The 27,642-nt window shown below is 40.9% G+C and overlaps 1 protein-coding gene across 1 annotated transcript; it reads right to left on the reverse strand.

The window, feature by feature from the left end:
- AKIRIN2 (akirin 2) lies at window positions 1-27,642 on the reverse strand. The gene is made up of 5 exons (XM_055258357.2): window positions 26,597-27,642; window positions 6,765-6,908; window positions 2,950-3,099; window positions 939-1,010; window positions 1-686 (listed from the first exon to the last, which is right to left on the reverse strand). The coding sequence occupies exons 1-5, from the start codon at window positions 26,829-26,831 to the stop codon at window positions 676-678; spliced, it is 612 nt and encodes a 203-aa protein (XP_055114332.1). The 5' UTR covers window positions 26,832-27,642; the 3' UTR covers window positions 1-675.

Here is a 27,642-nt window from a genome sequence, read left to right on the forward strand (position 1 = left end):
TAGAAGTAAATGTTTTATTCTTCCAACTAAATTCCAGTACTACAAGGGCAGTAAAACAATGATACACTGGGGAAAAAAAAAAAAAATGCAGCAATAAACATTTGTTAAAAAGACTGATAGAATAAATAAAACTACCAAAAAAAAAAAATCATATAAACCCATTCTGAAACCCCAAGAAGTCCTGGAATACAGAAATGCCCTCCTCCTTCACTATTTCACAGGAAGCACTGCAGGCTATTTGCTTAATATTGTCCTGGGATTACATTCTAAAATTAGTAACTGGTTACAGCTCGGTTGTAGTGCACAATTAAAATCACACTAACTTCATCTGAAGTGTCATTCTACAGTTTTATTTACACAACCAGTGAAGGGCATGTTCTAGAATACCAGCTTTAATCCTTTTCAAACATTAATATAAGAAGCCAAATTGTAATGATACAGCAAAATGAGGCCACTGGTATTAATACAGGTAGCAAAGGTCCACATCCAGGTGGTACTGACATCAGGGAAATTTCCAAAACCAGTTGCTGCTGCCTAAGAGTGGCTGCCACTGACGAAAGCTTGAAATAACCTGTATTCACAGAAGGGGTATTGGCATTGCTGCATGTCATAATTGGGACCTCTTGCAACAACTCAACAAGGAACAGGGCAGCCCACAAATGCAGGATACGTGATTCATGAAACATCTAAAAGGTGAGAAAAAGAAAATTAGTGCAAAATACAGGTCAAAATCCAAAGGAATACTAGATCTTGATTCCCAAATTTGCCCCTAGGTATTTAAGTAACCAAAAGACTTGCAAAGTTATGCTGCCTATTTCCTCCATACATTCTCAGCAATTTTGTTAAATTCTCTTTTTGAGTATGAAAATAATTATAATTATAAATAATTAAAAGACAGTCTTATTTTCAGTTTATAACTTCAAAGGTGAAATACTTACAACTAGCAGGCTGTTCTCCATATCGTCGCATTATTTGATCATGCGTAAACTTCACAAACGCATCATATTGTTCTATAAATAAAGGTACATGTCAATTACATGATTTGTAAAATGCCTTAATATTAGAGCCAGATAAACTGAAAATACAAAATATACAGTAAAACAATTCTAAGTTGACAATCACATAACCTCAGTAGTACTAATAGTGTATCAAATAAAAATAGAATGCAGCTTATTAGTTCCTCAGTAGTACTAACAGTGTATCAAATAAAAACAGCATGCAGCTTATTAGTCAGGAAACCTAGGTTTTAGTCCAATTACATGACCTGACATAAAGGCTAGGTGAGATTTATTTATTTCTTAACAATTAAAAACAAGGCTGGGACCAGGTGCGGTGGCTCACGCCTGTAATCCAAGCACTTTGGGAGGCCGAGGCGGGTGGATCACACGGTCAGAAGATCAAGACCATCCTGGCTAACACGGTGAAACCCCATCTCTACTAAAAATACAAAAAAATTAGCCGGGCATGGTGGCAGGCGCCTGTGGTCCCAGCTACTCTGGAGGCTGAGGCAGGAGAATGGCGTAAACCCAGGAGGTGGAGCTTGCAGTGAGCCAAGATGGTGCCACTGCACTCCAGCCTGGGAGACAAAAAAAAAAACAAGGCCAGGCGTGGTGGCTCACACCTGTAATGCCAGCACTTTGAGACACCAAGGTGGGCAGATCACGAGGTCAGGAGATCAAAGCCATCCTGGCTAACACGGTAAAACCCCATCTCTACTAAAAATACAAAAAAAAAAAAAAAAAATAGCCGGGCATGGTGGCACACACCTGTAGTCCCAGCTACTTGGGAGGCTAAGGCAGGAGAATTGCTTGAGCCCTGGAGGCAGAGGTTGCAGTGAGCCAAGATCGTGCCATTGCACTCTAGCCTGGGCGACAGAGTGAGACTCCGTCTTAAAAAAAAAAAAAAGAAAAGAAAGAAAACAATTGGCAGGGTACGGTGGCTTACGCCTGTAATCCCAGCACTTTGGGAGGCCCAGGCGGGCAGATCACGAGGTCAGGAGACCGAGACCATCCTGGCTAACACGGTGAAACCCTGTCTCTACTAAAAATACAAGAAAATTAGCCAGGCATGATGGCGGGTGCCTGTAGTCCCAGCTACACAGGAGGCTGAGGCAGGAGAATGGCGTGAACCCGGAAGGCAGAGCTTGCAGTGAGCCAAGACGGCGCCACTGCACTCCAGCCTGGGTGACAAAGTGAGACTCCGTCTCAGAAAAAAAATAAAAATAAAAAAATAAAAACAAAGGACTTTCAATAAAAAGACCTTTCTACTCTGAAAGTTATTGTATGTGGTCTATGAATGGCAACTGACTGCAATGAGAGTAGGATAACAAAAGCTAACAACAAAATAATATCTAAAACCTGATCAAGTATCACAGAAAAAGTTGTTATATATCTAAGCAAATTACTTCTCTACATTAACGCCTCCATATTAATTCCTTAAGAATCAAAAAGCTTACATATCTATATAAACAGTAAATCTGTGGCTAAACATTCTATTTGTTACCATACATAATAAATTTTATTTACTTAAATTATCAAATTTTACTGAACTTTTTTGATAATTAAAACAGGACTGCAGTTTGATACTCAAATGACTTACACAGTGACAGCCAATTAGATATTTTAAATGTCTAGATTGATGGCAAAGTTATGAAAAATATAAAGTCAAAAAATTCACAACCAAATTGAGGTAAACTACTAACATCAGTTTTTAGTACAGGGTACATACTAATATTACTGCTGATCTACATGGCTAGCCAATACTCTTTTTCCTGAGGTTACCAAGGCGGGCCATGAGCTATAAGAAGGTTAATTTCCTTTCCTGAACTGAATTTTCTCATTCTCAGAGAATATACCACACTAGTGTATACAAAGTGAAATTAAAGTACACGTGGAAAATGCATTTCGCACAACTGAGTTCCTCGGAAACTCTAATAAACACACCTCATACCTGCAAGTTTTGTGTTCAATATTTCTTCATATTCTTCTCGAACTTTCTCTTCACGTTCTTTCAACAAACGTTCACAGATCATCCCAACCTGCCGTAGAGTAAATAAGGGCTGTTCTTTTTTTAATGGTGAGGATGCTGCAGATGAAGTCCCTATGTACAATGAGGACAAAAAATAGCACCTGGTTTAGAGCCATGACATAAAGCAGTTTCTAAATGAAGAGGTTTCATTTGGATCTCTTCAATCTTGATATAAAAGCATTTTAAAATCAGATTTTAAGCACAGCATTTCACAAGTCTTAAAACAACCAAAATAATAATTCCATTGGCTGGTGACGCTGGAAAAACACGGCAAGATGTAATTAAGATAAGAAAAGACTGAAGGTGAGTAGAAAAAAACTTTAAGACATAGGAAAGGCTGGGCGTGGTACTCATGCCTGTAATCCCAACACTTTGGGAGGCCGAGGCGGGCGGATCACCTGAGGTCAGGAGTTCAAAACCAGCCTGGCCATCATGGTGAAAGCCTGTCTCTACTAAAAATACAAAAAAAAAAAAATTAGCCAGGCATGGTGGCGGGCACCTGTAATCCTAGCTACTCAGGAGGCTGAGGCAGGAGAATCACTTGAACCCGGGAGGCGGAGGTTGCAGTGAGCCAAGATCGCGCCACTGCACTCCAGCCTGGGCAAAAAGAGCAAAACTCCGTCTCAAAAAAATAAAAACAAAAAATTAAAAATTAAATTTAAAAAAGACATAAACAAAACTTAAACATTACAATGATGGGTCCCATTACAAAACATCTTATCTCCTTTCTGGAAAATACCATACCATGAAGTATTTTAGTGACTAAATTACTTTCCTACACTAGGAATGAAGAACACCTCAGGTCTAAACTTAATTTTATTTAGTGCCAGAATAACAAATCATACCTGTAAAAAGACACTTAGTCTTCAAAGCCATACCATTAATATCTTAATAGCCTACACACAATGAACTGGTAATTATTCTACCATCATTTCACACCTTTAGAAAGGGGTTTTCCTTTATTGAAAAAGAAAATACGCCAGGCATGGTGGCTTACGCCTGTAATACCAGCACTTTGGGAGGCCGAGGCGGGCGGATCACCTGAGGTCAGAAGTTCAAGACCAGCCTGACCAACATGGAGAAACTTCGTCTCTACTAAAAATACAAAATTAGCCAGGCGTAGTGGCACATGCCTGTAATCCCAGCTACTTAGGAGGCTGAGGCAGGAGAATTGCTTGAACCCAGGAGGCGGAGGTTGCAGTGAGCTGAGATCATGCCATTGCACTCCAGCCTAGGCAACAAGAGCGAAACTCCATCTCAGAAAAAAAAAAAAAAAATTTCATGTTGGCACAATAAAACTTTTATGTTTAAAAAAAGAAGTTACAGCATGAATCCTTTTATAAAAAGATTAAAAAACATTCTGGAATCTAGCTTGTGTGGTGGCTCATACGTGTAATCCCAGCACTTTTTGGGAGGCCGAAGCAGGTGGAATCCTTGAGCTAAAGGCCAGCCTGCGCAACATGGCAAACCATGTCTCTAGTGAAAATACAAAGATTGGCTGGGAGTGGTGGCACGTGCCTGTAGTTCTAGCTACAGGCTAGGCTGAGGTGGAGGTTGCAGTGAGCCAAGATCTCACCACTGTACTCCAGCCTGGGCAACGGAGTGAGACCCTGTCTCAAAAACAAAACAAAACAAAAAAGACATTCTGAAATCTACTTTGCTGGAGAAGCATAAATGATTCTAAAGGTTTTTGAACACATTGACCACTAATTCCCATTAAGTTAACAACAATTCGCATGGAAAAATAAGCTCAAGCGTTGAGCTGATAATGCTATGCTCAAAACTCTATACCATAGAACTACACTGTCATCACACTAAGAATCCCAAAGCAGCTGCAACATCAGCATCTGTCAGTTTCAAATATTCCTTCAGCATTTTTATGCCTATTAGGATTTTTTTTATAAAAGAGAAAATATTTTGTAGTAATAACATCTACTGCAATACTGCTAAAAGTATTTTATACATATTCAAGTGCACCATTCGTTATCAATTGTTTCTTCATCTCGCTCTGTGAATTTGCCCTGGTACCACCAATATTACTTACTCTCTTAACTTGCTCCTTATAACCTGCATGGCAGGAGCTAGTTAACTATGCTTATTAGAACTGTGCATACCACAATAACAAAGCACACCAGCTTTATTCCATAATTATCCAAGGCCATCTTAATTTACTTTCACATTCCCAGTTTTGTTACTTAAGACTGCCAGTTAACTGATCTTCTAAGTGAAGTGAGTAAGGAAATAATGATCTTGGTTTCCTGCTAATATAGTCTAGTCCCCAATCCTCACCTCTATGTTTCAACCACTAATACCTGGCCCCCACAATGGGCATGGCAGTATTTAGTTTTGAACAAGTTCATGTTTCCTAATCTAATTTTATTTGACTATGTTATGGTCTTTGATTTTTTTTTTTTTTTCTGAGATGGAGTCTTGTTCTGTCACCCAGGCTGGAGTGCAATGGCACGATCTCTGCTCACTGCAAGCTCTGCCTCCCGGGTTCATGCCATTCTCCTACCTCAGTAGCTGAGACTACAGGCGCCTGCCACCATGCCCAGCTAATTTTTTGGATTTTAGTAGAGACGGGGTTTCACTGTGTTAGCCAGGATGTTCTCGATATCCTGACCTCGTGATAAGCCCGCCTCGGCCTCCCAAAGTGCTGGGATCACAGGCATGAGCCACCGCGCCTGGCTGCAAATTTTTTTACTCTGCCAGGTCTTCCTTCCCTTGCTAGGGAGAGGAGAGAAAGCGTTGAACAATGGCAACTGTTGTCACAAGAAAAGCTATTTTGCTGAGAACTTTACTAAAGGTAAGAGCCACTATTGATGGCTCTCTTTCAGCAAAACCTTCAACTTTCTCTTTGCTTCAAGTAGCCCTTATTCCCCGCCTCCCCTTTTTTTTTAAAAAAAGGAAGGTTATTTGCAAACATTCCCCCCAACAAAAGGTAGGTAAAGACAGATACAGGATCAAATAATAATAATAATAATCCACCTTTAGAAATCTATCCCAATAAGACAAGTGTGTAAGGGAGGGTATGTATACAGGGATATTTCTTAAAATACTATACCAGCAAAACTTCTAAGCTGAATTATCTATCATTAAGTGTTCAGTCATGACAAGGTACATCTATACCTAACAAAGGAGCATATAGTATTGTTATTTTTTTTTTTTTTCTGGGACAAAGTCTCACTCTGTCGCCCAAGCTGGAGTGCAGTGGCACAATCTCAGCTCACTGCAACCTCCGCCTCCCGGGTTCAAGTCATTCTCATGCCTCAGGGTCCCGAGGGGCTGGGACTACAGGCACGTGCCACCATGCCCAGCTAATTTTTCTATTTCCAGTAGAGACAGAGTTTTGCCATGTTGGCCAGGCTAGTCTTAAACTCCTGACCTCAAGTGACCTGTCTACCTCGCTCGGCCTCCCCAAGTGCTGAGATTACAGGCATGAGCCACTGTGCCTGGCCTATTGTTAATTTTTTTTAATAAAGGCTACAAATCATAGTACTTACAGGATGTCCACTTTGGGGATATTATATGCAGGTGGTTGTCTCTGGTTCGTGGGAATCCAGGTGGTAATTCCTTATTTTGTACTATATTATTTTTTAAGATGTCATGCATTACTTGTATAAATGTTTTTTTCAAACTCAGAGGAGATATAATAGCTTAAATGACTAAAGACAACTTGGATTAGACTTTTCCCACTCTAAATAATAAACTTTGTAAATGACAAGAAATGTTATTACCTGGTGAAGCTGGTCCACTGAGGAGAAATGCATGTGGCTGTGCATCAGAAGTACAACACGGATCTGTCTGTTGGAAACTCGTTTCTAAATGTCTTCTCTTCTGCATTCGTTTATACTCTTGTTTTATGTTGTACAGAATTTGTTCTAAAATAAAAGTTAAAATTTGGCAAGATAAAAACTTTCATATTAAAAAAGAGGTTGGCTTTCCAACATTATTTAGTGGACCAATCTACCCAAAATATTCCTTTCAAATAATATCCAGAAAACTGACATTCTGGTAGGAACTCATTTCAGCATAAATGGGGACATTCACTTAGCACATACACACCAAGTGGAATTCAGCTGTTCAACAATATTCTTGCTGAGCACTGACTAGCAAAAATAAAGTTTTTCGATCAAAATAATGGTCAAGGAGTCTGTGAACCAAAACACCTATTTTACTCAGATTCTTAAGAGTTCCAAACTCAACGCTCATTTATTCATCACATAGAACTATTACACTAACAGGCTTTTCCAACTGCCTTTATGCCTTTTCCAAGCCCATAAATAAGAAGCGGCTTGGGGGATTATGTATATTCAAGCACACAACAGTCTGAAGTGATAATAGGTCAACAAAATGACAAAGTAGATGGAAACTAAAAAAGTCATCATACATTAAACAGCCATGGCCAATTATTTTAAGCTCAATAAAACCGAAGAATACTACAGCATTCTGAATCTTGGAGCTGGAGGGTGGGGTGAGGGGGAGACCATGTAAAGTGATTGGTACATGACAGGTCCTCAATAAATAAGAACCACTATACCACAGTGCAATTACCTTGAACCACAATCACACAAATGAGTAAAATTATATCTGGCACATCCTTTAGGCCAGTATGATTCATTACAGAAAGATTTCTAACTCAAAATAATTACCATCTGGCCCCTCCAGAAAACCCCTGCCTAGGGGTTTCCACTCCCCTTCCAGACTTCCTCACTACACCTCCATACTCCATAGCTCCCAAGTTAACAGGTTATCAGCGTGAAACTACACCCCTAGAAGTTTACTAATCAAAATCCAAAGCAAGATTAAACAAAAATGAAATGTTTAGGTGGCAATAAAAAGACTGATAGAGTGGGGTGTAGCCTTAACATTCAATTTGATAATGATGCATTAATTTAAGAACTGTTAGATATTGGTCAAGTGTGATGGCTCAACACCTGTAACCTTGGCACTTTGGGAGGTCGAGGTGGGAGGATCACTAGAGGCCAAGAGTTCGAGACCAGCCTGGGCAACATACAGGGACCCTGTCTTTATGACACACAAAAAAGAAAGCTAAAGATTTACATACAATAATTCTTTTTAAAATTTAATACTGGTGGTTTTCGTAGATAACCACCATATCTACAAAATCTTGTCACTTATCTCTTTTCTCACTTTATTTCCCTAGGAGAAGAACTTTTAGAATTTTTGAGAGACTCTGGGAGGACAAATAAGTTCCTTAAACATTTTAGATACTGCCTCTTTCATTATCTAAAACTGAAAAAAAAGTTGCAAGACATATCCAGTTAAAGATACCATTTACGTAAATTTTGTTGTATAAAAAGGCCTGTTTATATATACATGAATGTGCGGTTTAAGTACAAAATCACCCATTCATGTGCACATAAATAGGTCTATAATGATTAATTTCAGGATAGTTATGTCAGGGTGCTTTAGCTGTATTTAACATTTTTCATTTGTTAACATTTGTTTAATACGGGTTATGGTCATTTTCAGTTCTTTTCCATTTATTTGAACTACTTTGTAATTTGAAAACAAAGTTATTCCAATCAAGTGACAGTGGTTAAATTGTTAAATTATCAGTGTTGGCATGAAACAGTTGTCTACTGAATGGTAAGCATACCTTGATATAAATGGGTTTCCTAATATTCACCAGAGGTACCCAATAAAACTAATGTAACATCCAGCATCAACCAGGATAAACACAAATATCCTTATTTTTTAGTAACAGACCTCTTTTCAGTAACAACAATCTAAAGGGTTTTTCTTTTCTTTTTTGAGACGGAGTCTCACTCTGTCACCCAGGCTGGAGTGCAGTGGTGTGATCTCGGCTCACTACAACCTCCGTCTCCCAGGTTCAAGCAATTCTCCTGCGTCAGCCTCCCGAGTAGCTGGGACTATAGGCGCGAGCCACCATGCCCAGCCAAATTGCATTTTTGGTAGAGACAGGGTTTCACCACGTTGGTCAGGCCGGTCTCGAACTCTTGACCTCAGGTGCTCCACCCTCCTCGGTCTCCCAAAGTGCTAGGATTATAAGTGTGAGCCACCGTGCCCAGCCATTATATTTTGCTCTCTGAGAGAGAGTAAGCTTCACTCACATTCATCACTTTCTGTCCAAAGCTACCATTATCCTGATCAAAAGTGCCATTCAAAACATCATAAAATTTATTTATAACCAGAGATTTTAGGAGGTACTAGTTTGGAGTAACTTGACCTTAATATTTATCTTTTGTGTGACTTATATACGTTCTTTCATCACCACATAGCTGTTCTCAGATTTAGTCTTACTTCTGCTTCACAAGTCAACCAAAGCACAACTAAAATGTACCAAAAGAATGCTTGTATAGTAACAACCTCAATTTGTTCATTTGATAACCTCAAATGAAAGCTAACCCAGAATTAAGAAACAGTAAAACTTTAAAAAATTTATCTTTGTAAAACTCCATACCATCAGATACTTAGGGACATCACTAACAATTTCAAGGTATAATTTACAAATGACGAAATTCACCAATTTAAATGTACAATTCATTTGAATTCTGACAAGTACATACATACAGTTTTGGAACTAACATAACTATGATAACTTTTTATCACTCCAAAAACTTCTCTTGGGCTCCTCTGCAGTTAATTCACTACCATTATCATCACTCCCCCATACAGTCCACCAACACTCATCTGCTATTACTACATAGTTTTGCCTTCTCTAGAATTTCACATAAATGGAATCATAAAGAGTATAGACTTTTATGTCTGAACTACTTTCACTCAGCAAAATGCTTTTGAGATTCATGTACGTTGCATGAATCAGAAATTCCTTTTTATTGGTGAGTATTCCATTGTATGTATGTATATATATACACACACAGCTAGCCTTTCTCCTGTTAATGGACATTTAGACTGTTTCCAATTTGAGACTATTACGAATATTCAAGTACCAGTCTTTGGTGGACATGTTTTCATTTCTCTTGGATAAATACCTAGGAGTGGGAATGGGCTGCCTAATCATATGGCAAATGAAGGGTTTATTTTGTTCTTACAAAATAAAATCACTAAACTAATTTGTCATTTTGCATTCCTACCATAAAAGTATTACAGCTCCAGCTGTTCCACATCCTTGCCAACACTTGATATTGTCAGCTAAAGAGCTTTAGAATTTTTAATACTCTTACCTGCATTGCTTTTTACATCTAATATGATGCAACTATGTCACCTAAGCCACACTGTGCCCTCAAATGCTCTAATACTGGTAACATGTGATCAACAATGTTATGCAGTGAAGGGTCTAATTTAACTTGGCCGAGATCTCAACCACACAAGTAGCAAACAGCTAACTGCAACGGCAAGCCTCAAGCTCAATTTATTTCAGTTCAGGGATATAAACAGTCTTGAAGCTGATAACGCAAGAAATTTCCTCAGATTCAATATTCTACAACTACATTGCTAAGCTCAATCTAGATACTTGGCTAACCTGAGTTGCTTTCATACCAGGTAGATAAAGGCCTTCCATATATCAGTCAAGTACTTGTCTACTTAGTCTTAAGCTACTTAGATCTGGGCATCTCTTATCAAACCAGCAAGTTACTATTTTATCCAAGGTACATGTAATATCTGACATTGTCTTGCCAACACAATTTACAGTTCATTAAAGAAAAACGAAGTCCAAGCTTCACTTGTATTATCAGTTGCATATTCCAGTATTATCAGTTGCATATTCCAGTTTTAATCATATGCCTTCCTATTTGGCTTATGAGGCACAGACTGAATTTGCAGCAACCATTTAGAGCAAAATATCTACAGTTATCTTCAAGACAAGCTACAGCACACAAATGGCTATATATTCTTTTTCTAAATCCTAAAAACTACCTTACTCTTTTACCATAAAATACTGCTAAGTGGAAGTCATTATTACCAAGTTCTACAACTCATAGCATTTTCATTCTCAAACCTAGTACATGACACTAAAATTGCTAATAAAATTCTCCTTAGCAGGTAGGCAGTATTAACAGGTCAGCACCTATTCTTTTGGAATATTTTTAATGACAAATTAGGAGGCCGGAAACAGTGGCTCACATCTTTAATCCCAGCACTCTGGGAGGCCGAGGCAGGAGGATCCCTTGAGGTCAGGAGTTTGAGACCAGTCTGGCCAACACAGTGAAACCCCATCTCTACTAAAAATATAAAAATTAGCTGAGTGTGGTGGCGGGCCTCTGTAATCCCAGCTACTTGGGAGGCAGAGGCAGGAGAATTGCTTGAACCCAGGAGGAAGAGGTTGCAGTGAGCTGAGATCATGCCACTGCACTGCAGCTTGGGCAACAAGAATGAAAACTCCATCTCAAAAAAATAAATAAATAAATAAGGTAAATGTGGAAAGAAAAGGCCTCTTTTTAGTTGCCACTGATTACTTAGGAAATGCTGGACACCACGAATAAGGTCAACAATATAAACAGGAGAAAGTAGTTATGGGATAAAAAGCATGATGGAATTGATGGGGGCAGGATAAACAGCATCAAGATAAGACTGAGCAAAGGGAAGAACATGGAATTAGAAGCAACTAAAAATAAGTTTAAGGAGAACCACAAAGGAAGGGAGGTGGGGTGTCAAAATATCTTTCTAGGGTCCATAAATTTAAGTTCTAAAACTCTGACATGTGAAACTAGAAACTTCTGCTCGAGACCCATAAAGCTTTACTATTTTCCTCCAGACATCATTACTAGATCAAACATTAAGGTTTCGCGAACAGTTTTAAGATTAGGTGTATGGGGCCCCTCTGTATCATTTTATAGATCAATACCATTTATTTCTCCATGGAATATCTTTGGAAAACACAAAATGAAAGTGGACCTAGAAAGACAATTCAAACAACAGAATTAAAAAAGAAATCTTGGGGTTGGGCGCGGTAGTTTATGCCTGTAATCCTAGCACTTTGGAAGGCCAAGGCAGGAGGATCACCTGAGGTCAGGAGTTCGAGATTAGGCTGGCCAACATGATGCAACCCTGTCTCTACTAATTGGTGGTGGGCGCCTGTAATCCCAGCTACTCGGGAGGCTGAAGCAGGAGAATTGTTTGAACATGGGAGGCGGAGGGTGCAGTAAACCGAGACTGCACCACTGCACTCCAGCCAGGCAACAGAGCAAGACTTAGTCTCAAAAAAAAAAAAAAAAAGAGATCTTGAAAGTCTGCCAGTTCTAGTCAGGAACACAAATGATATGGAAACCTGTACATAATTAAGTAAAGAAAACTTGCAGTAGTCATTAAGACTTAAAACTAAGACACTCTGTTCCAAAATAACAGAGCAATGTACAGTTCTGAACTACATACTAGATACCGTCATGACTACTTTCTAAATTAAAACACACAACTTGGGCAGGGCATGGTAGCTCACACCTGTAATCCCAGCACTTTGGGTGGCTAAGGTGGGTGGATCACTTGAGGTTGGGAGTTCGAGACCAGACTGACCAACATGGAGAAACCCTGTCTCTATTAAAAATACAAAATTAGCCATTGCACTCCAGCCTGGGCAACAAGAGCAAAATTCCGTTTCAAAAAAAAACACACAACTTGGAGTTGCTATGGAGACCCATCTTTATTAATTGGCTATTTTCCCAGGATCATCTCTTCAGAAACTAAAACAGTTATGTTCTCCTTGATGGAATCTTAAGGACAATATTCTTATCCAACAAAGAGCTATTAGACTATAAAGAATGAGCTGATACCATTTTAAATTCACCTTAAAATACTATTATTTCACGGTACATATAGCCAATGATTACTTATTTGAAAGAAACGACTCAGTTAAAACTCTGCAGGTAAATGTAAGTTTTACACCTCCAGCTTATATTACACTAAGGGGATACATTAACCTTGTTGCTATTGTTATGTAGCTCTTAACTACTTTTAAGTATTTTCTCAAATAACTTACAAGCTACCAAAATAGAGTAATAACAAAGAAAGCATGGCTGCATGCGGTGGCTCATGCAAGGCCGAGGCAGGAGGATCACTTGAGGCCCAGAGTTGGAGACGAGCCTGAGCAACAAAGCGAAAACTCTCTCTCTACAAAACACAAAAAAATAAAATTAGCCAGGTGTGGTGGCTTGCCCCCGTAGTCCCCAGCTACTGGCAAAATGAGGTAGAAAGAGAGTTTGATCCCAGGAGTGCCAGGCTACAGTGAGCTACAATGGCGCCACTGCACTCCAGCCTCGGCAAGAGTGAGACCTTGAGTTTTATTTTCTTGTTTTTTTTTGGGGGGGGGACAGAGGCTCGCTCTGTCGCCCAGGCTGTAGTGCAATGGTGTGATCTCAGCTCACTGTAACCTCTGCCTCCTGGGTTCAAGCGATTCTTCTGCCTCACCCTCCAGAGTAGCTGGGATTACAGGTGCCCGCCACCACGCCCAGCTAATTTTTGTATTTTTAGTAGAGACAGAGTTTCACCAGGTTGGCCAGGCTCGTCTCGAATTCCTGACCTCAGGTGATCCTCCCGCCTCAGCCTCCCAAAATGCTGGGATTACAGGCATGATCCACCATGCCTGGCAAGACTGTGCCTTTAAAAAAAAAAAAAAAAATGCCAGGCACAGTGGCTCATGCCTGTAATCCCAGCACTTTGGGAGGCCAAGGCAGGCGGATCACCTGAGGTAGGGAGTTCAAGATCAGCCTGACCAACATGGAGAAACCCCGTCTCTACGAAAAATACAAAAAAAATTAGCCAAGCATGCTGGCATGTGCCTGTAATCCTAGCTACCCGGGAGGCTGAGGTAGGCGAATCACTTGAACCCCGGGGGAGGTGGAGGTTGCAGCAAGCCGAGATTAAGCCACTGCACTCCAGCCTGGGCAACAAGAGCGAAACTCCGTCTCCAAAATAAAAAAAAAAAAAAACACGCAATAAATGGAGAAGGGGAAATCGAACTGCCCCAAATCCAAAACCCAAAATGTGCATGCTACAGAAACATTTGGTTCCAAGGCAAAAGGTTCAGCTTCTATTCCAATTAACCACAACCACAGGGGCAATGTAATGTGTATTTACCTGCAGGGTTTTAACAAATTGAGTAATTTACTTCAAATAAGTAGCACTAGCTATACAGTACCAATGAAATGAAAGAATTTGACCTTGTAGTGATTCTAGTTGTTCCTCCTCCTGTAGGGAAGATAAATGAATGCCTTTTATACAGTTAATTATTATATAAGTATAAATGTAGAACCTAAGCCAGCTTGCAGAGACTGAGAAGGCAGACTCTTTGAGGACTCCAGTACAGCACAATCAAGCTGAAGAACAAACCCATCTCCTGTAACAACTTGTTCAGGCACCCCCCAAAAAATTAGCATATCTGGGCCAGGCGCGGTGGCTCATGCCTATAATCGCAGCACTTTGGGAAGCCGAGGCGGGTGGATCACCTGAGGTCAAGGGTTCGAGACCTGCCTGGCCAACATGGCGAAATCCCATCTCTACTAAAAATACAAAAAAAATAGCCAGGCAAGGTGGTGCATGCCTGTAATCCCAGTCGCTTAAACCTGGGAGGCGGAGGTTGCAGTGAGCTGAGATAGTGCCACTGCACTCCAGCCTGGGCAACAGAGTGAGACTCGGTCTCAAACAAAAAAAGTATACCTGGAACCAGGATTTGCCAAACTGATGACTAACAGGCCAAACTCAGCCCCATGGACATGATTTTTTTAAAAACATGTTAATTTGTGGACATTTAAAAACTGGGTGGTTTTACATATAAAGTCAGATTTCTGACTACTCTTGGGAAAACCAGATAACACGGCAAAACTCAGCTGAAGATTCAAAGTGACTGCTACCTTTTGGGCCTAAGTTCTCAAGTGCTTCTACAATTTTAATGCACACACAGATTACCTCCAGATCTTGTTAAAATGTAGACTCTGAAGGGTGGAGCTTAAGATTCTACATTCCTTATGAGGTGATGCTGCTGGTCAGGACTGGAATTCACTAGCTCCCTCCTAGTTTATATACGTCTGGAACTATGTGTATTTAAAGTTTCTAGCCCCTGCTTAAAATAACAACTCTCTTGGCCACAGGCGGTGGCTTACGCCTGTAATCCCAGCACTTTGGGAGGCCAAGGCAGGTGGTCACTTGAGGTCGGGAGTTGGAGACCAGCCTGGCCAACATGGTGAAACCCTGTCTCTACTAAAACTACAAAAAAATTAGCTGAGCATGGTGGCGGGCGCCTGTAATCCCAGCTACTTGGGAGGCTGAGAATCGCTTGAGCTTGGGAGGCAGAGGCTTCAGTGAGCTGAGATCATGCCATTGAACTCCAGCCTGGGCAATAATAGCGAAACTCCATCTCAAAACAAACAAACAAACAAACAAAAAACAAAAAAAAACAACTCTTAATTGAACATTTTTTAAAAAGTGGTTGGTTTACTATTGGACATACTAGGGAGTGGAGAGAAAGGAAAGGAAGACATTAGCAGCAAGGTTATTACAAGTAGGAAAATACCTAAGCTAACTTAAAATCATTTTGCCACCCTCACCTGGTTTTTGTAGTTGTAAGTTCATTGCTTCTCAGCCTTTTGGCTAAGATCAAGTGTAATTCCAAGTTAGACATACCCCTCTCGTAGGAGGAAAATATTCTGCAAATTAATTTAACTTGATTGGACCTACTTAGGAAAACTCATTACATGACATTAACCTATATATAATGATTATTTCATCTCTCCTAATACACTTTAAAAAACGAAATTCATATTCGTCATTATGTGACTGATGATGAAGCAATTCATTTACTTTACCAACATGACCACTTTTTAAAAAGAGGAATTAAGACCACCTCTCAGGCCAGGCACGGTCACTCATGCCAGTAATCCCAGCACTTTGGGAGGCCAAGGTGGGCAGATGGCTTGAGGTCAGGAGTTCAAGACCAGTCTGGCCAACATGGTGAAACCCCACCTCTACTAAAAATACAAAAGTTAGCTGGGCATAATGGCAGGCACCTGTAATCCCAGCTACTAGGGAAGCTGAGGCAGGATAATCACTTGAACCCAGGAGACGGAGGTTGCAGTGAGCGGAGACTGCACCACTACACTCCAGCCTGGGCAACAGAGTGAGACAGTTTCAACAACAACAAAAAGACCACCTCTCACACCATAAGACGCTGATTAGAAGTCCACATACATCTCTTATTTATCCCATGTATTTTGTAAATTAGTTGTGAACATTTAAAAGTCAATAGATTTCACAAAAATTCTGACTTCTAGTGGTGGAGGGAAGGCGCTACCAAGATCTGACGATAAAAAGGTCCAAATTAGGCTGGGCGTGGTGGCTCACACCTGTAATCCCGGCACTTTGGAGGCCAAGGTGGGCGGATCACTTGAGGCTAGGAGTTCAAGACCAGCCTGGCCAACATGGTGAAACCGTCTCTACTAAAAATACAAAAATTAGCTGGGCATGGTGATACACATCTGTAATCCCAGCTACTTGGGTGGCTGAGGCAGGAGAATTGCTTGAACCCAGGAGGCAGAGGTTGCAGTGAGCCGAGATCGCACCACTGCACTCCAGCCTGGGAAACAGGGCAAAACCTCATCTTCAAAAAAAAAAAAAAAAAAGTCTAAATTTCCCATGGCTGGAACTAAAGAGGAATTGTCTGAACCAACTGAAGATACAAATTAAAGAGACATCTGTAAATGGAAACTGAAGTCAGGGGCAGGCATGTGACTGCTTAGGGAGCTATTAAGTGAGATAAGCATGAAGCTAAAGCTAGAACTAAAGAACTGCAAGGTTTAATGCCCAGGTAAAGACAAGAAGAACAGCTAGGGAGTAGAGGGAAATTGTAGTCAAAGAAGGAGAAAAAGGCATTTCAAAAAGAAAGGAGTGTGCCAGCAGGCAGAATGCTGAAAGAAAGGTCAAATAAGAGGAGTACTGATTGAGTGTCATGGAAGTCACTGATTACCTGACAGGAGCTGCTTGAGGCATGTCAGGAATTGAGAACTGAAGAAATGGAAGCAAACAGACTATTTGAAAGCTCTTTGAATTTGATTTTGAAGTGGAGGAAATCTGGAAGATAGCTGGAGGAAAATGAGTATGTTTTGTTCTTTTACTTTCTCATGGAAGGCCTGGGAATATATAAAGCCAAAAGCAAAGATCCAATTGAGAGAAGAAATAGAGAATAATCAAAAGGAAAGTTACTTTGGAGAAAAGTGGAATCTTTCCCTCACTATATACACTGCTTTAATAATTGTTTAATCCTCAATGATACTAAAACAGGACAGGCTCAAATGTCAGTAGTGCTGGTACTAAAAACAATGAAAAAACTGTGATTTGATGGCAACTCTTGTAGAAGGCAGGCTTATTCACTGAAAGGCAAACTTGATGGTCAGTAAAAAGTCCCATCTGAGGTTGCCTTCTTGAGACCATTTTCATCACTTGGCCAGTAAAGGCTCTTAATTCTCACAACAACCCTAAGACGCATATGCTACTATCATCATGTGCACATTTCCTGAGATGAGAAAAATGAGGCTCTGCTTCAATGTCTTCTGAAATGTCACATGGCTTGAACATAGCAGAGCCAGGTTTGACCTCAGGGCCCAAGTTCTTAACATCTACTACCCTCTCCAGTAGTATATTACTACACTTAATCAAAATCCTATTAGCATCTAATGTTAAATCACAATGGGCTGGGTGAGGTGGCTCACGCCTGTAATCCCAACACTTTGGGAGACAGAGGTGGGCAGATCACCTGAGGTCAGGAGTTCAAGACCAGCTAGGCCAACATGGCAAAACCCTGTCTCTACTAAAAATACAAAAATTAGCTGGGTGTGGCGGTGTACGCCTATAATCCCTGCTACTCAGAAGGCTAAGGCAGGAGAATCGCTTGAACCCAGGAGGCAGATTGCAGTGAGCCGAGATCGTGCCACTGCACTCCAGCCTGGGCGACAGAGTAACACTCTGTCTCAAAAATAAATAATCACAATGAGGAAAGTTAATTTTTAGAAAACAGGAGTTAGAATAGAGACATCACTACTATGCATAATTTATACTTTCATACACTGAAACTTCAAAAAATGGGATTGTCAAGAAGGCAATAACCGGCCGGGTGCGGTGGCTCACGCCTGTAATCCCAGCACTTTGGGAGGCTGTGGCGGTAGGATCAACGAGGTCAGGAGATCGAGACAATCTTGGCTAACACGGTGAAACCTCATCTCTACTAAAAATATAAAAAAGTAGCCGGGTATGATGGTGGGCGCCTGTGGTCCCAGCTACTCGGGAGGCTGAGGCAGGAGAATCACTTGAACCCAGAAGGCGGAGGTTGCAGTGAGCCAAGATTGCGCCACTGCACTCCAACCTGGGCGACAGAGTGAGACTCCATCTCAAAAAAAAAAAAAAAAAAAGAAAAAGGCAATAACCAAAATGAAGCATAACTCTCATCTAATGAGACCCCTGAAACAGCAATCACTAGCTATAAAAAAAAATTGTAATACCTCTTCATGTTACATCCAGAAATGTACATAAGGGATGCTTCAAGAGTCTAAAATGCCTCCTCTCAGGACAGGTATTTATATCTAACCAGAATGTTTTATTGGCGTTTTAAAAGTTAAGAAATGGCCGGGCGCGGTGGCTCATGCCTGTAATCCCAGCACTTTGGCAGGCCCAGGTGGGTGGATCACGAGGTCAGGAGTTCAAGATCAGCCTGACCAACATGGTGAAACCCCATCTCTACTAAAAATACAATTAGCCAGGCGTGGCAGCGCGCACCTGTAATCCCAGCTACTCAGGAGGCTAAGGCAGGAGAATCACTTGAACCCGGGAGGCAGAGGTTGCAGTGAGCCGAGATTGTGCCACTGCACTCCAGCCTGGGTGACAGACCGTGACTCTGTCTCAACAAAAAACAACGACAACAACAAAAAACAAAACAAAACAAAAAAAAAAACAGTGAAGAATTATTCCAAGTTGATAGGTCAGTATTTCCACACATGTACAACTAATTACAAAGCCAGGCTCTGATAATGCACTATTTTACCTTTGGCTATGAAAGATTGTCACAGTGAGCATCAGGTCCCCCTCTCTATCATAGCAACTAAAATCTTCTATACTTTAAATCAAGTATACCACTTAAAAAAGTTCTTCTAGATAATCATATTTTAGTAGGAGGAACAAGGCAATCTCCTATCATAATTAAAAGGCACAGTTCAGGGGCACAGTAATGTTTGAAAAATTGGCTTTCTTCAAACTTCACTGTACATTCTACTCTTCATTTACTAATCAGTTCAACAAAAAGAAACAAAGAAAAATCCAAGTCCCTCTCTCCAACCATTCCATCTAGTTTGATTTTTTTGAGGGAGTTTTATAAGAATTAACATTAACAGAAATGCAAATGAATGCTAACCAAAGTGAGAATACACATCATATACTGACACAATTTCAGAAACTTAGTAAACAAGCCTTAACACTTTAAGGAAAAAAACTGTTTCAAAAGTGATTTAATCAGTAAACCAATTTCAATACTTAGGCTATCAAAGGGGAAATGAATACTAATGTGGAAAAATGTTAATAAGAAATGAAAATAGGTATACTGATAAAGCATAAAGTGCTAGCTAATAAAGTATCAACAGTGGCTGCTCTATCATCAGTCTCTCAAGAGAGACTCTTACTTTTCTTTACCTAGCCAGTGCAGTATCTGGAACTCAAATGAGGTTCATAAGGGTTTGAACAAGTGACTTCTAGAAGAAGAATTTAAATGTTTTAATAATGTTAAGAAATCCGGTACATCAAAAGACCTAAAAAGTCGAATCCAGAAGTTGTATTTAATGGAAAGATTACAATGTTAATAAAATCACAATAGCCACTAGTACATCTCAAGATGATCTGCCTATGACACTTCTGACAGATAAAAACTAAAGGGAAAAAAAGCTACACCCCAAGACAAACTAAAAGTATATTATTATGAGCCGCTTTCTTAGTGCTAGAAAGTTTACCACCCAACAAAGCCTACCATCACAAGAAATATTACAAAAATTGTTATACTGTAAAATCCTGGTCACCAGAAATATTACAAAATCTATTATACTGTAAAATTCTGATCAATAGGCCCAAAATAAATATCAAAGCTGAAAAACTAACATCCACTAGAATTTTAAATTACCTGCAAGGATTCCCTACTTAATATAGCTACAGTATCATCTCATGTGAGAAACTTGCTATAACAAATAATTCAATTTCTTTGGAAATAAATCAGAACTTCATATTAAAAAGTATTTTCTTCTAAAAATCCTGTGAAACCCTTTAAAATGTTTCTTCCAATGAGCAAATATCTGATAATAGAAAAATTTTTATACATGGGCTTACTTAAAATGTTGTAATTCATGTAATCCATGTTTCTCATCATTATCCAGAAAAATGAAGAGAGAAATATACTTAAAGTGCCTCAGAAAAGTATTATTCAAAGTCTTAAACTAATTGCAGTATTTATTACGACTCGTTTGAGTCACATTTTTTGTCAAAAATGTTACACATTATGACAATGTCATAGAACAGTCTAAAAAGAAAATTTGGTACAGAATTACAGGGTAAAACTGAAATTACATTTTTTTTCAACCATAGCAACTCTAAGAACCTTGGGAAATGTCAAGACTTAAGATGCCTGATTGTTTTGTATAGGCTTAAATAAATATTTTCTCTCATACCTTTTTAAAAGCAGGCGGTTCTCTCAAAGGCAAGAAATTCCCTGTAGTTTCACATATATAGAGAACATTCTGTGAATCAACAGTGCTAGGCATAGGATTAACACAAGGACTACAGGGACTACAAATTGCTGGTTAACTAATTCAGTGACAGGTACTTGAAAATACCTACTCCCACTCCTAATACCATTATCTAGTTTCATGGACCAACTATTCAAGAGGCCCAAACTTAACCCATGCTATTCCTTCACATTCTTCTTTAATAAAGAGAAAAATCTCTTTTCAAATAGGAAAGATACTCACAACTGGGCACTTCCACTGAAGCTTTTATGCTCAATCTTACTTCCACTGAAGCTTTTATTCTCAGTCTTTCAAAACGAAAGCTTTCTATCACTGTGTCCTTCTAGGTCTATCAAAACACTTAGCAGAAAAAACCTGCCGGGCACAGTGGCTCAAATCTGTAATCCCAGCACTTTGGGAGGCTGAAGCGGGCAGATTGCTTGAGCCCCAGGAGTTTGAAACCAGCCTGGGCAAACATGGTGAAACCCCATCTCAACAAAAAAATACAAAAATTAGCTGGGGATGGTGGCACATGCCTGTAGCCCCAGGTACTTGAGAGGCTGAGGCAGGGGGATCATTTGAGCCTAGGAGGCAGAGATTGCAGTGAGCCGAGATTGTGCTGTTGCACTCCAGCCTGGGACAGAGCAAGAGTGTCTCAGAAAACAAAAACAAAACAAAGACCCAATTAATATGTACTACTTTTTTTTCCAATAAAGCCATTAAAAAACTGAAGAAATTTATATTATTCTCCTTTACATCTCAGGTTATGTCTCCATGGCAACCATAGTGACTAGTACCTTCCACACCTAAAGAGGGGCTAAACTCTAATCTAGCCACGTTTAGCGTATGTGTTGCTGTGCTCAAGTTAGGCTTTATTTTTCTACCTTAATAAAAAAGCCGGGGGCTGGGCACAGTGGCTCACGCCTGTAATCCCAGCACTTTGGGAGGCTGAGGCGAGCAGATCACGAGGCCAGGAGATCGAGACCATCCTGGCTAATACGGTGAAACCCCGTCTCTACTAAAAATACAAAAAATTAGCTGGGCATGGTGGCGGGCACCTGTAGTCCCAACTACTTGGGAGGCTGAGGCAGGAGAATGGCGTGAACCCGGGAGGCAGAGCTTGCAGTCAGCCAAGATTGCGCCACTGCACTCCAGCCTGGGGGACAGAGAGACTCCACCAAAAAAAAAAAAAAAAAGCCGGGGAGGCTGGGCGCGGTGGCTCATGCCTGTAATCCCAGCTCTTTGGGAGGCTGAGGCAGGTAGATCATAAGGTGAGGAGTTCAAGACCAACCTGACCAACATGGTGAAACCCCATCTCTACTAAAAATACAAAAATTAGCCAGGCGTGGTGGTGTGCGCCTGTAATCTCAGCTACTCAGGAGGCTGAGGCAGGCGAATCTCTTGAAACTGGGAGGCGGAGGTTGCAGTGAGCTGAGATTGCGCCACTGCACTCTAGCCTAGGTGACAGAGACTCTGTCTCAAAAACAAACGAACAAAAAAAAAGCCGGGGGCACAGGCTCACACCTATAATCCCAGCACTTTGTAAGGCCAAGGCAGTTGGACCACCTGAAGTCAGGAGTTCAAGACCAGCCACGCCAACATGGTGAAACCCCATCTCTATTAAAAATACAAAAAAAAATCAGCCAGGTGTGGTGGTGCATGCCTGTAATCCCAGCTACTCCAGAGGCTGAGGCGTGAGAATCACTTGAACCCAGGAGATGGAGGTTGCAATGAGTTGAGATAATGCCACTGCACTCCAGCCTGGGTAAAACTTTGTCTCAAAAAAAAAAAAAAAAAAGCTCTGTATCAGTAATGAATACAACTGCAGTTTTTAATGGCCATAAACTTACAGGATTCTTAAATGCATAAATCATAGAAATATGCAGTAACTGCAGCTACATACACAGTCCTAAATAGAATATCAGGTTTAAGATTCAAAGTACAAAGACCATTAAAAACATTTATTTGCCAAATCCAGTGAGAAACTAGGAGCAACTTAACAGCTGTCTAAATAACCACAAAATATTAAAAAATACTTCTGGCTCAATATAAATGACATCTGAAGAGAGACGCTGCCTCCTCCAACAGACGTCTCATTTGTTTGCCTAGAACAATTTATATTTCATTTAAGACAGCTGGTGTCTCCGTTTGCAGGCATGCATCAATGTCTGGTGAACAATCTATGTTCCTATAAACCCTTCCCCATTCACAAGCTGTAGTTTCCATTTTTAATGGCAAGTTTCCAGCAAGTACAATGAGTTCTTACAAAGGAACTTAACTCTTCACAGAATTCAATTCCTAAGGCAGATTAATGGTACCAAGCCATAAACAATGTGAATTAATGTGCCTAACAAACTCACAAATACGTTAACATTCACAGAAGGGTATCTTCAGACCATTCATTCACTACATAATAATGAAAACAATGTGCTGGACTTGACTGACGGTCTCTTACAATGTTGCAATATTTTGGTTTTATTAAAATAATTTCTTTCTTGGGAATGTCATGATAATCTTTTGGCTAAATGGTAGTATTATGAGATATTTCAAAAACCAATAGTAAAGCATATTTTGGTTTTCAACTAACTTACCAGGGTAAGTATTGATGCAGCTACTAGAGGCATTCATTTCACCAACGATATTCAATGCTTCTGCTCCCCCTCTCCTTACTTCCACTGATCACTTTTCCTTTCCCATACCCAGGGGTATTATAAACCTCACTGCTGACACCCCACAGGAGGGTAAGCAAACTTTTTCTGTAAACACCAGAGAGCAAATATGGAGTTTTGGGGGCAATACACTCTCTGTGACAACTATTAAACTCTGCCATCGTCACCTGCAATGAACAATACTTAAAAAAAAAAAAAAAAGAATGAGCACAGTTGTGTTCCAATACAATTTTATTTATGGACACTGAAATTTGAATTTCACATAATTCTCACGTGTCACAAAATAATTCTTTTGATTCTTTTCCAACCATTTAAAAAATGTAAAGAACATTCTTAGCTCTCAGGCTACACAAAAATATGGCTGTACTTTGTCAACCATCCCTAGACCCTGGACAGCATTTCTGAATTAGTAACACTTAGGTGTCCTAAAAAACAGGTTTGGGATAGCTGTGTGTTAAGGAGCCCCTAAAAAATTCATAACGCCAATTAGCATATAAAGGCTCCAAGCCTTGCGGTTAAGAAAGCAAGCTTAACTTCCGTCAGCTCAGCTAGTCCCTTCCTTTTTCCTAGTACTAAGTTGCAACAGTTTAAGAATAGTCAAGTCAAACTTCCTGGGATGACTAAAATGATAGCTAAGGTTTAAAACAGACATCCAAGTTCCTGAAACTAATAAAGCCACAACATGACTTCGGCTATGCCACCAGAAACTGAAAGTATCTAGAGGAGAACAATGATAAAATAAATTGTATACGTGCTCTGAAAAAAATTCACTTTAGTACTCTAGTTCTACATTATTTGTATTATACTTGAACTCACAGATGTGAAAGGAAAACAAAGAGTTCCCACAAGTTTGCCAATCTCAATTTGGTAAGCCACTGTCTACTTCCAATCCTAACTACTCATTTTAGTTAATGACAGATGGGTATTTACTCCCATAAAGTTTAAGAATAATCGGTGTTAAAATAGGAAGCTAAAAATCAGGTGCATGAGAAAATTATTTCCAAGTTTAGTAACATGAAAACTGGGAAGCTCTTTGATACCTGCACAACACTGCAGCTCCCATTATGACATTACAAAAAACATACAAGACCATACCCCAAATTGGCCATATAAACACAAAGTCAAACTAAATTACATTTAGAATGTCATTCAAAACTACAGTTTAAAAAATGTAATTTTAGCAAGTCAAAACTTCAATTTCAACTTGTTTTCTCAAGTAAACTTTTTACGATAATATTCAAATTAGTTGAAATAACTTTTAGCAGACTCAGAATCAATAAGGATGTGATTTTAGGTTTCAGGATATAATCAAACTTCCAAAGTAGATGTCAAAAAAAACACCTTGAAGAAGTGAATGTGAATCTCAATCAGCTGGCTTAAACAATTCCAATAATTCCAGTCGTTTTACTACAATAGTCCAATTAATTTAAACTTGAGATAATGTGGAGCCAATTGTATTAACCAATGCTACAGATATGCCAATGAAAAGTCAAGTTTACAAAGGATCACAATTCTTTCTGAATAAGTGTGCTTTAAAGGGGAGGAACATGTTATAGCCCCCAGTTTGTTTACATACATGCCCAAGATTATTTTGACATTGAGATATAGTACTTTAATTCCCAAACCTAGCACTGTGTTAATTCACTCCCTCTACTGAAACTTATTGCTGGTTAGCTACTTAATGACGTTATTTTGAAATGGCTTTATTAGTTAAGTACAGAATCCATTTCAATTTCCAATGATACCATTTCACTAAAAAACAAATTCCAAAAATGTCAACCACCAGTAGCTCATTCTTGACATTGGCTGTTTCCTTTTTTTTTTTTTTTTCCAAAGTAAAGCCTAACAATTAATCAACAAATCCCTTTTCAATCTAATTAAAAGACAGTTTAGTAAGGTCATTAAATTATCTACGAATTTCCGTGAAAACTCACTACAACTCTAAAACAGTATGTCCTTAAATTAGACCAAATATTTAATAACAAAAATGGTAGCTTGCATATTCGAGGGTCACTCCATGGATTTAGAAAATATTCTAAAATGTGACAAAAAAAAACCACTAAAGTCAGTTTCAAATGGAAGTCACCAAATATGGAGGTATATACTTCACTTTTTTAAGCTAATGATAATGAGACATTTAAATCAAGCTATGGAAAGGCTTTGTCTAAAGGGTGATATTATTACTAAAGGCTCACACAGAAATCTTTGCATGCTACACACAAAGGAAACATTTACACTTCTAGTCCACAAAAGCCTATCCTAGGACTGTGCCAGGAGCACACAAGGATTTCAAAGTACAGAAAAAACTGGGCATACACATGCTCTACAAAGCAGCCAAAGACATTCCCCATAGTCTCTCTCAGGAAATGTTTCAAGATGAAAAGCAAAAGTCTGAAGTCCCTTGGAATCTTGGGTTGATTTCTTCATTATTCTCAAGGCTAGGTTGTTTTTCCCCAACATACTTTATTGGGCAAAAATAAAGCATTTCCAAATAAAAGCAACTCCTCAGCCCCAATTTTCAATGCAATGTGCTTATTAAAAGTTCAAGATTTCTCAAGGTCTAGACGTATATTACAGTACTCGGGAAGAGCATTTTCTTTGTTGTTGACCCTGCTAGGGAAACAGGTCTTGACTCAGCCAAAGTGGCGTTCTTGTGGGTGATTAATGACAGGCCTAGCTCGCCCCAGTGACATCCATCCCTACCCCCCACCCCCACTATACTAAAATCAGCCATGTCTGAACTGGAGGAGGGGCTGTAGCCTCGCCTCAAACCACCCAGTCCCAGAGTTAATAGCTGCAACCAATCGATTACGGCAGGCACACATCCAGATTGGGGTGAAATGTGACCCTTTCGCCTAAATCTACGAATAATATCGCCCTCTCTGATCATTTCCGCTGGGGCTCCAGCGACTACGGAAACAATTCCAATCATTCGGCCCAAAGAAAAAGCTGTCCCTGTTCTACCCAATACCGGCAAGGCAAAGCTCCTACCCACCTCCAAACACTATCCCCTTGACATCAGCCCATTTCTATTGTGTCTTATTAGGTCCTCGGGCTACGAGGACCTAGTAAAAAATGTGGCTGCCCTACTACTTTGCTAAGAACAAGAACCACACAGTCCGGCACCCCCACCCCAGGGGCCACATCCCACGCCCCAGGACCCCTATTCCCAGTTCTCTCGACTACCCCGGCGGCCGCGGGGCCGGGTCCCACCTGTGGTGAGGCGGGAGGAGACGTCGCCGAAGGGGGATGGCTCCATTCGGAGATACTTCTGCGGCGAGGCGGCCGCAGCGGAGAAGGAGGCGGCGGTGGCCGCGGCCGCCGACAACGGGGAGGCAGCGGCCGAGGTGGGCGCCGACAATGGCGCACATCGCCTTCGCTTCGGGGACGCCGGGCTCAACAGTGGGTCGAAATCCAGAGTCCTTTTCAGAGTGGCTCCGCACGCCATGGCCGAGGGCAGCTGAGGCGCGGGGCTCGGGTGGGGTCGGGGAGGGGTGACGAAAGAAGAGGGCGAGGGAAGGGGTGAAGAGCGGGAACTCGAGGAGAGCCTACCCGACGAGCTCAGGAGCCAAGCGGGTCGCGGAGCGCCGGCTGTGGAAAGGAGAGCCGCTGCCGCCGCTGCCTCCGCGGCAGGGGCAGTGGCCAGAGACGGCCCGGGTGAGAGCGGGTGGGGCGGTGGCGGGCAGAAGCACACACCAGTCGCGTCAGGGGGGTTCTTCCGCCTCCTCAGGCGCGGCTCCCCCGGGAGAGGCTCCGGCCGCCCCCGCCGTCCGCTCGAGCTTTACGCCGCGCCTGAGGCGCTTCTGTGCGGAGACTAGATCCTTTCTGAAATCGAAAACAGCACCGTGGGGTGTGAGGCTGGAACGCGGCTCCTAACACGCCCGAGTACAGTCAGTAGCTTGCGAGCGGCGATCGATGCAGAGAGATCGCGAGGTGGCTGCGGCAGCAGGAGCGCGAGCGAACACGTCCAACGGCTTCCCCCTCCCCCGTAGAACTCTCCCACCCGCCGCCGGCCCCAATATGGCGTCAATAACAACGCCGCCGATTCAAATCCGGCGGCCTCAGAGCGCGTGCGCACGGGGGCGGGCCAAACCGAGGATGCATTTTGGGAGTTGTAGTTTTTAGCTACCGGGAGGAATCGGCTTGAAAGGCGGGAAGGGAGGAGTCACAGAAACTACGACTTCCGTCATGCAAGGCGCGTGATTCCGAGTTCCGGGTTGGAATTTAAATCCCCCTGCACAGCTTGAGTGTAAGAGGAA

This window comes from Symphalangus syndactylus, chromosome 2, assembly GCF_028878055.3.
Source record: "Symphalangus syndactylus isolate Jambi chromosome 2, NHGRI_mSymSyn1-v2.1_pri, whole genome shotgun sequence".
Taxonomy (NCBI): domain Eukaryota; kingdom Metazoa; phylum Chordata; class Mammalia; order Primates; family Hylobatidae; genus Symphalangus; species Symphalangus syndactylus.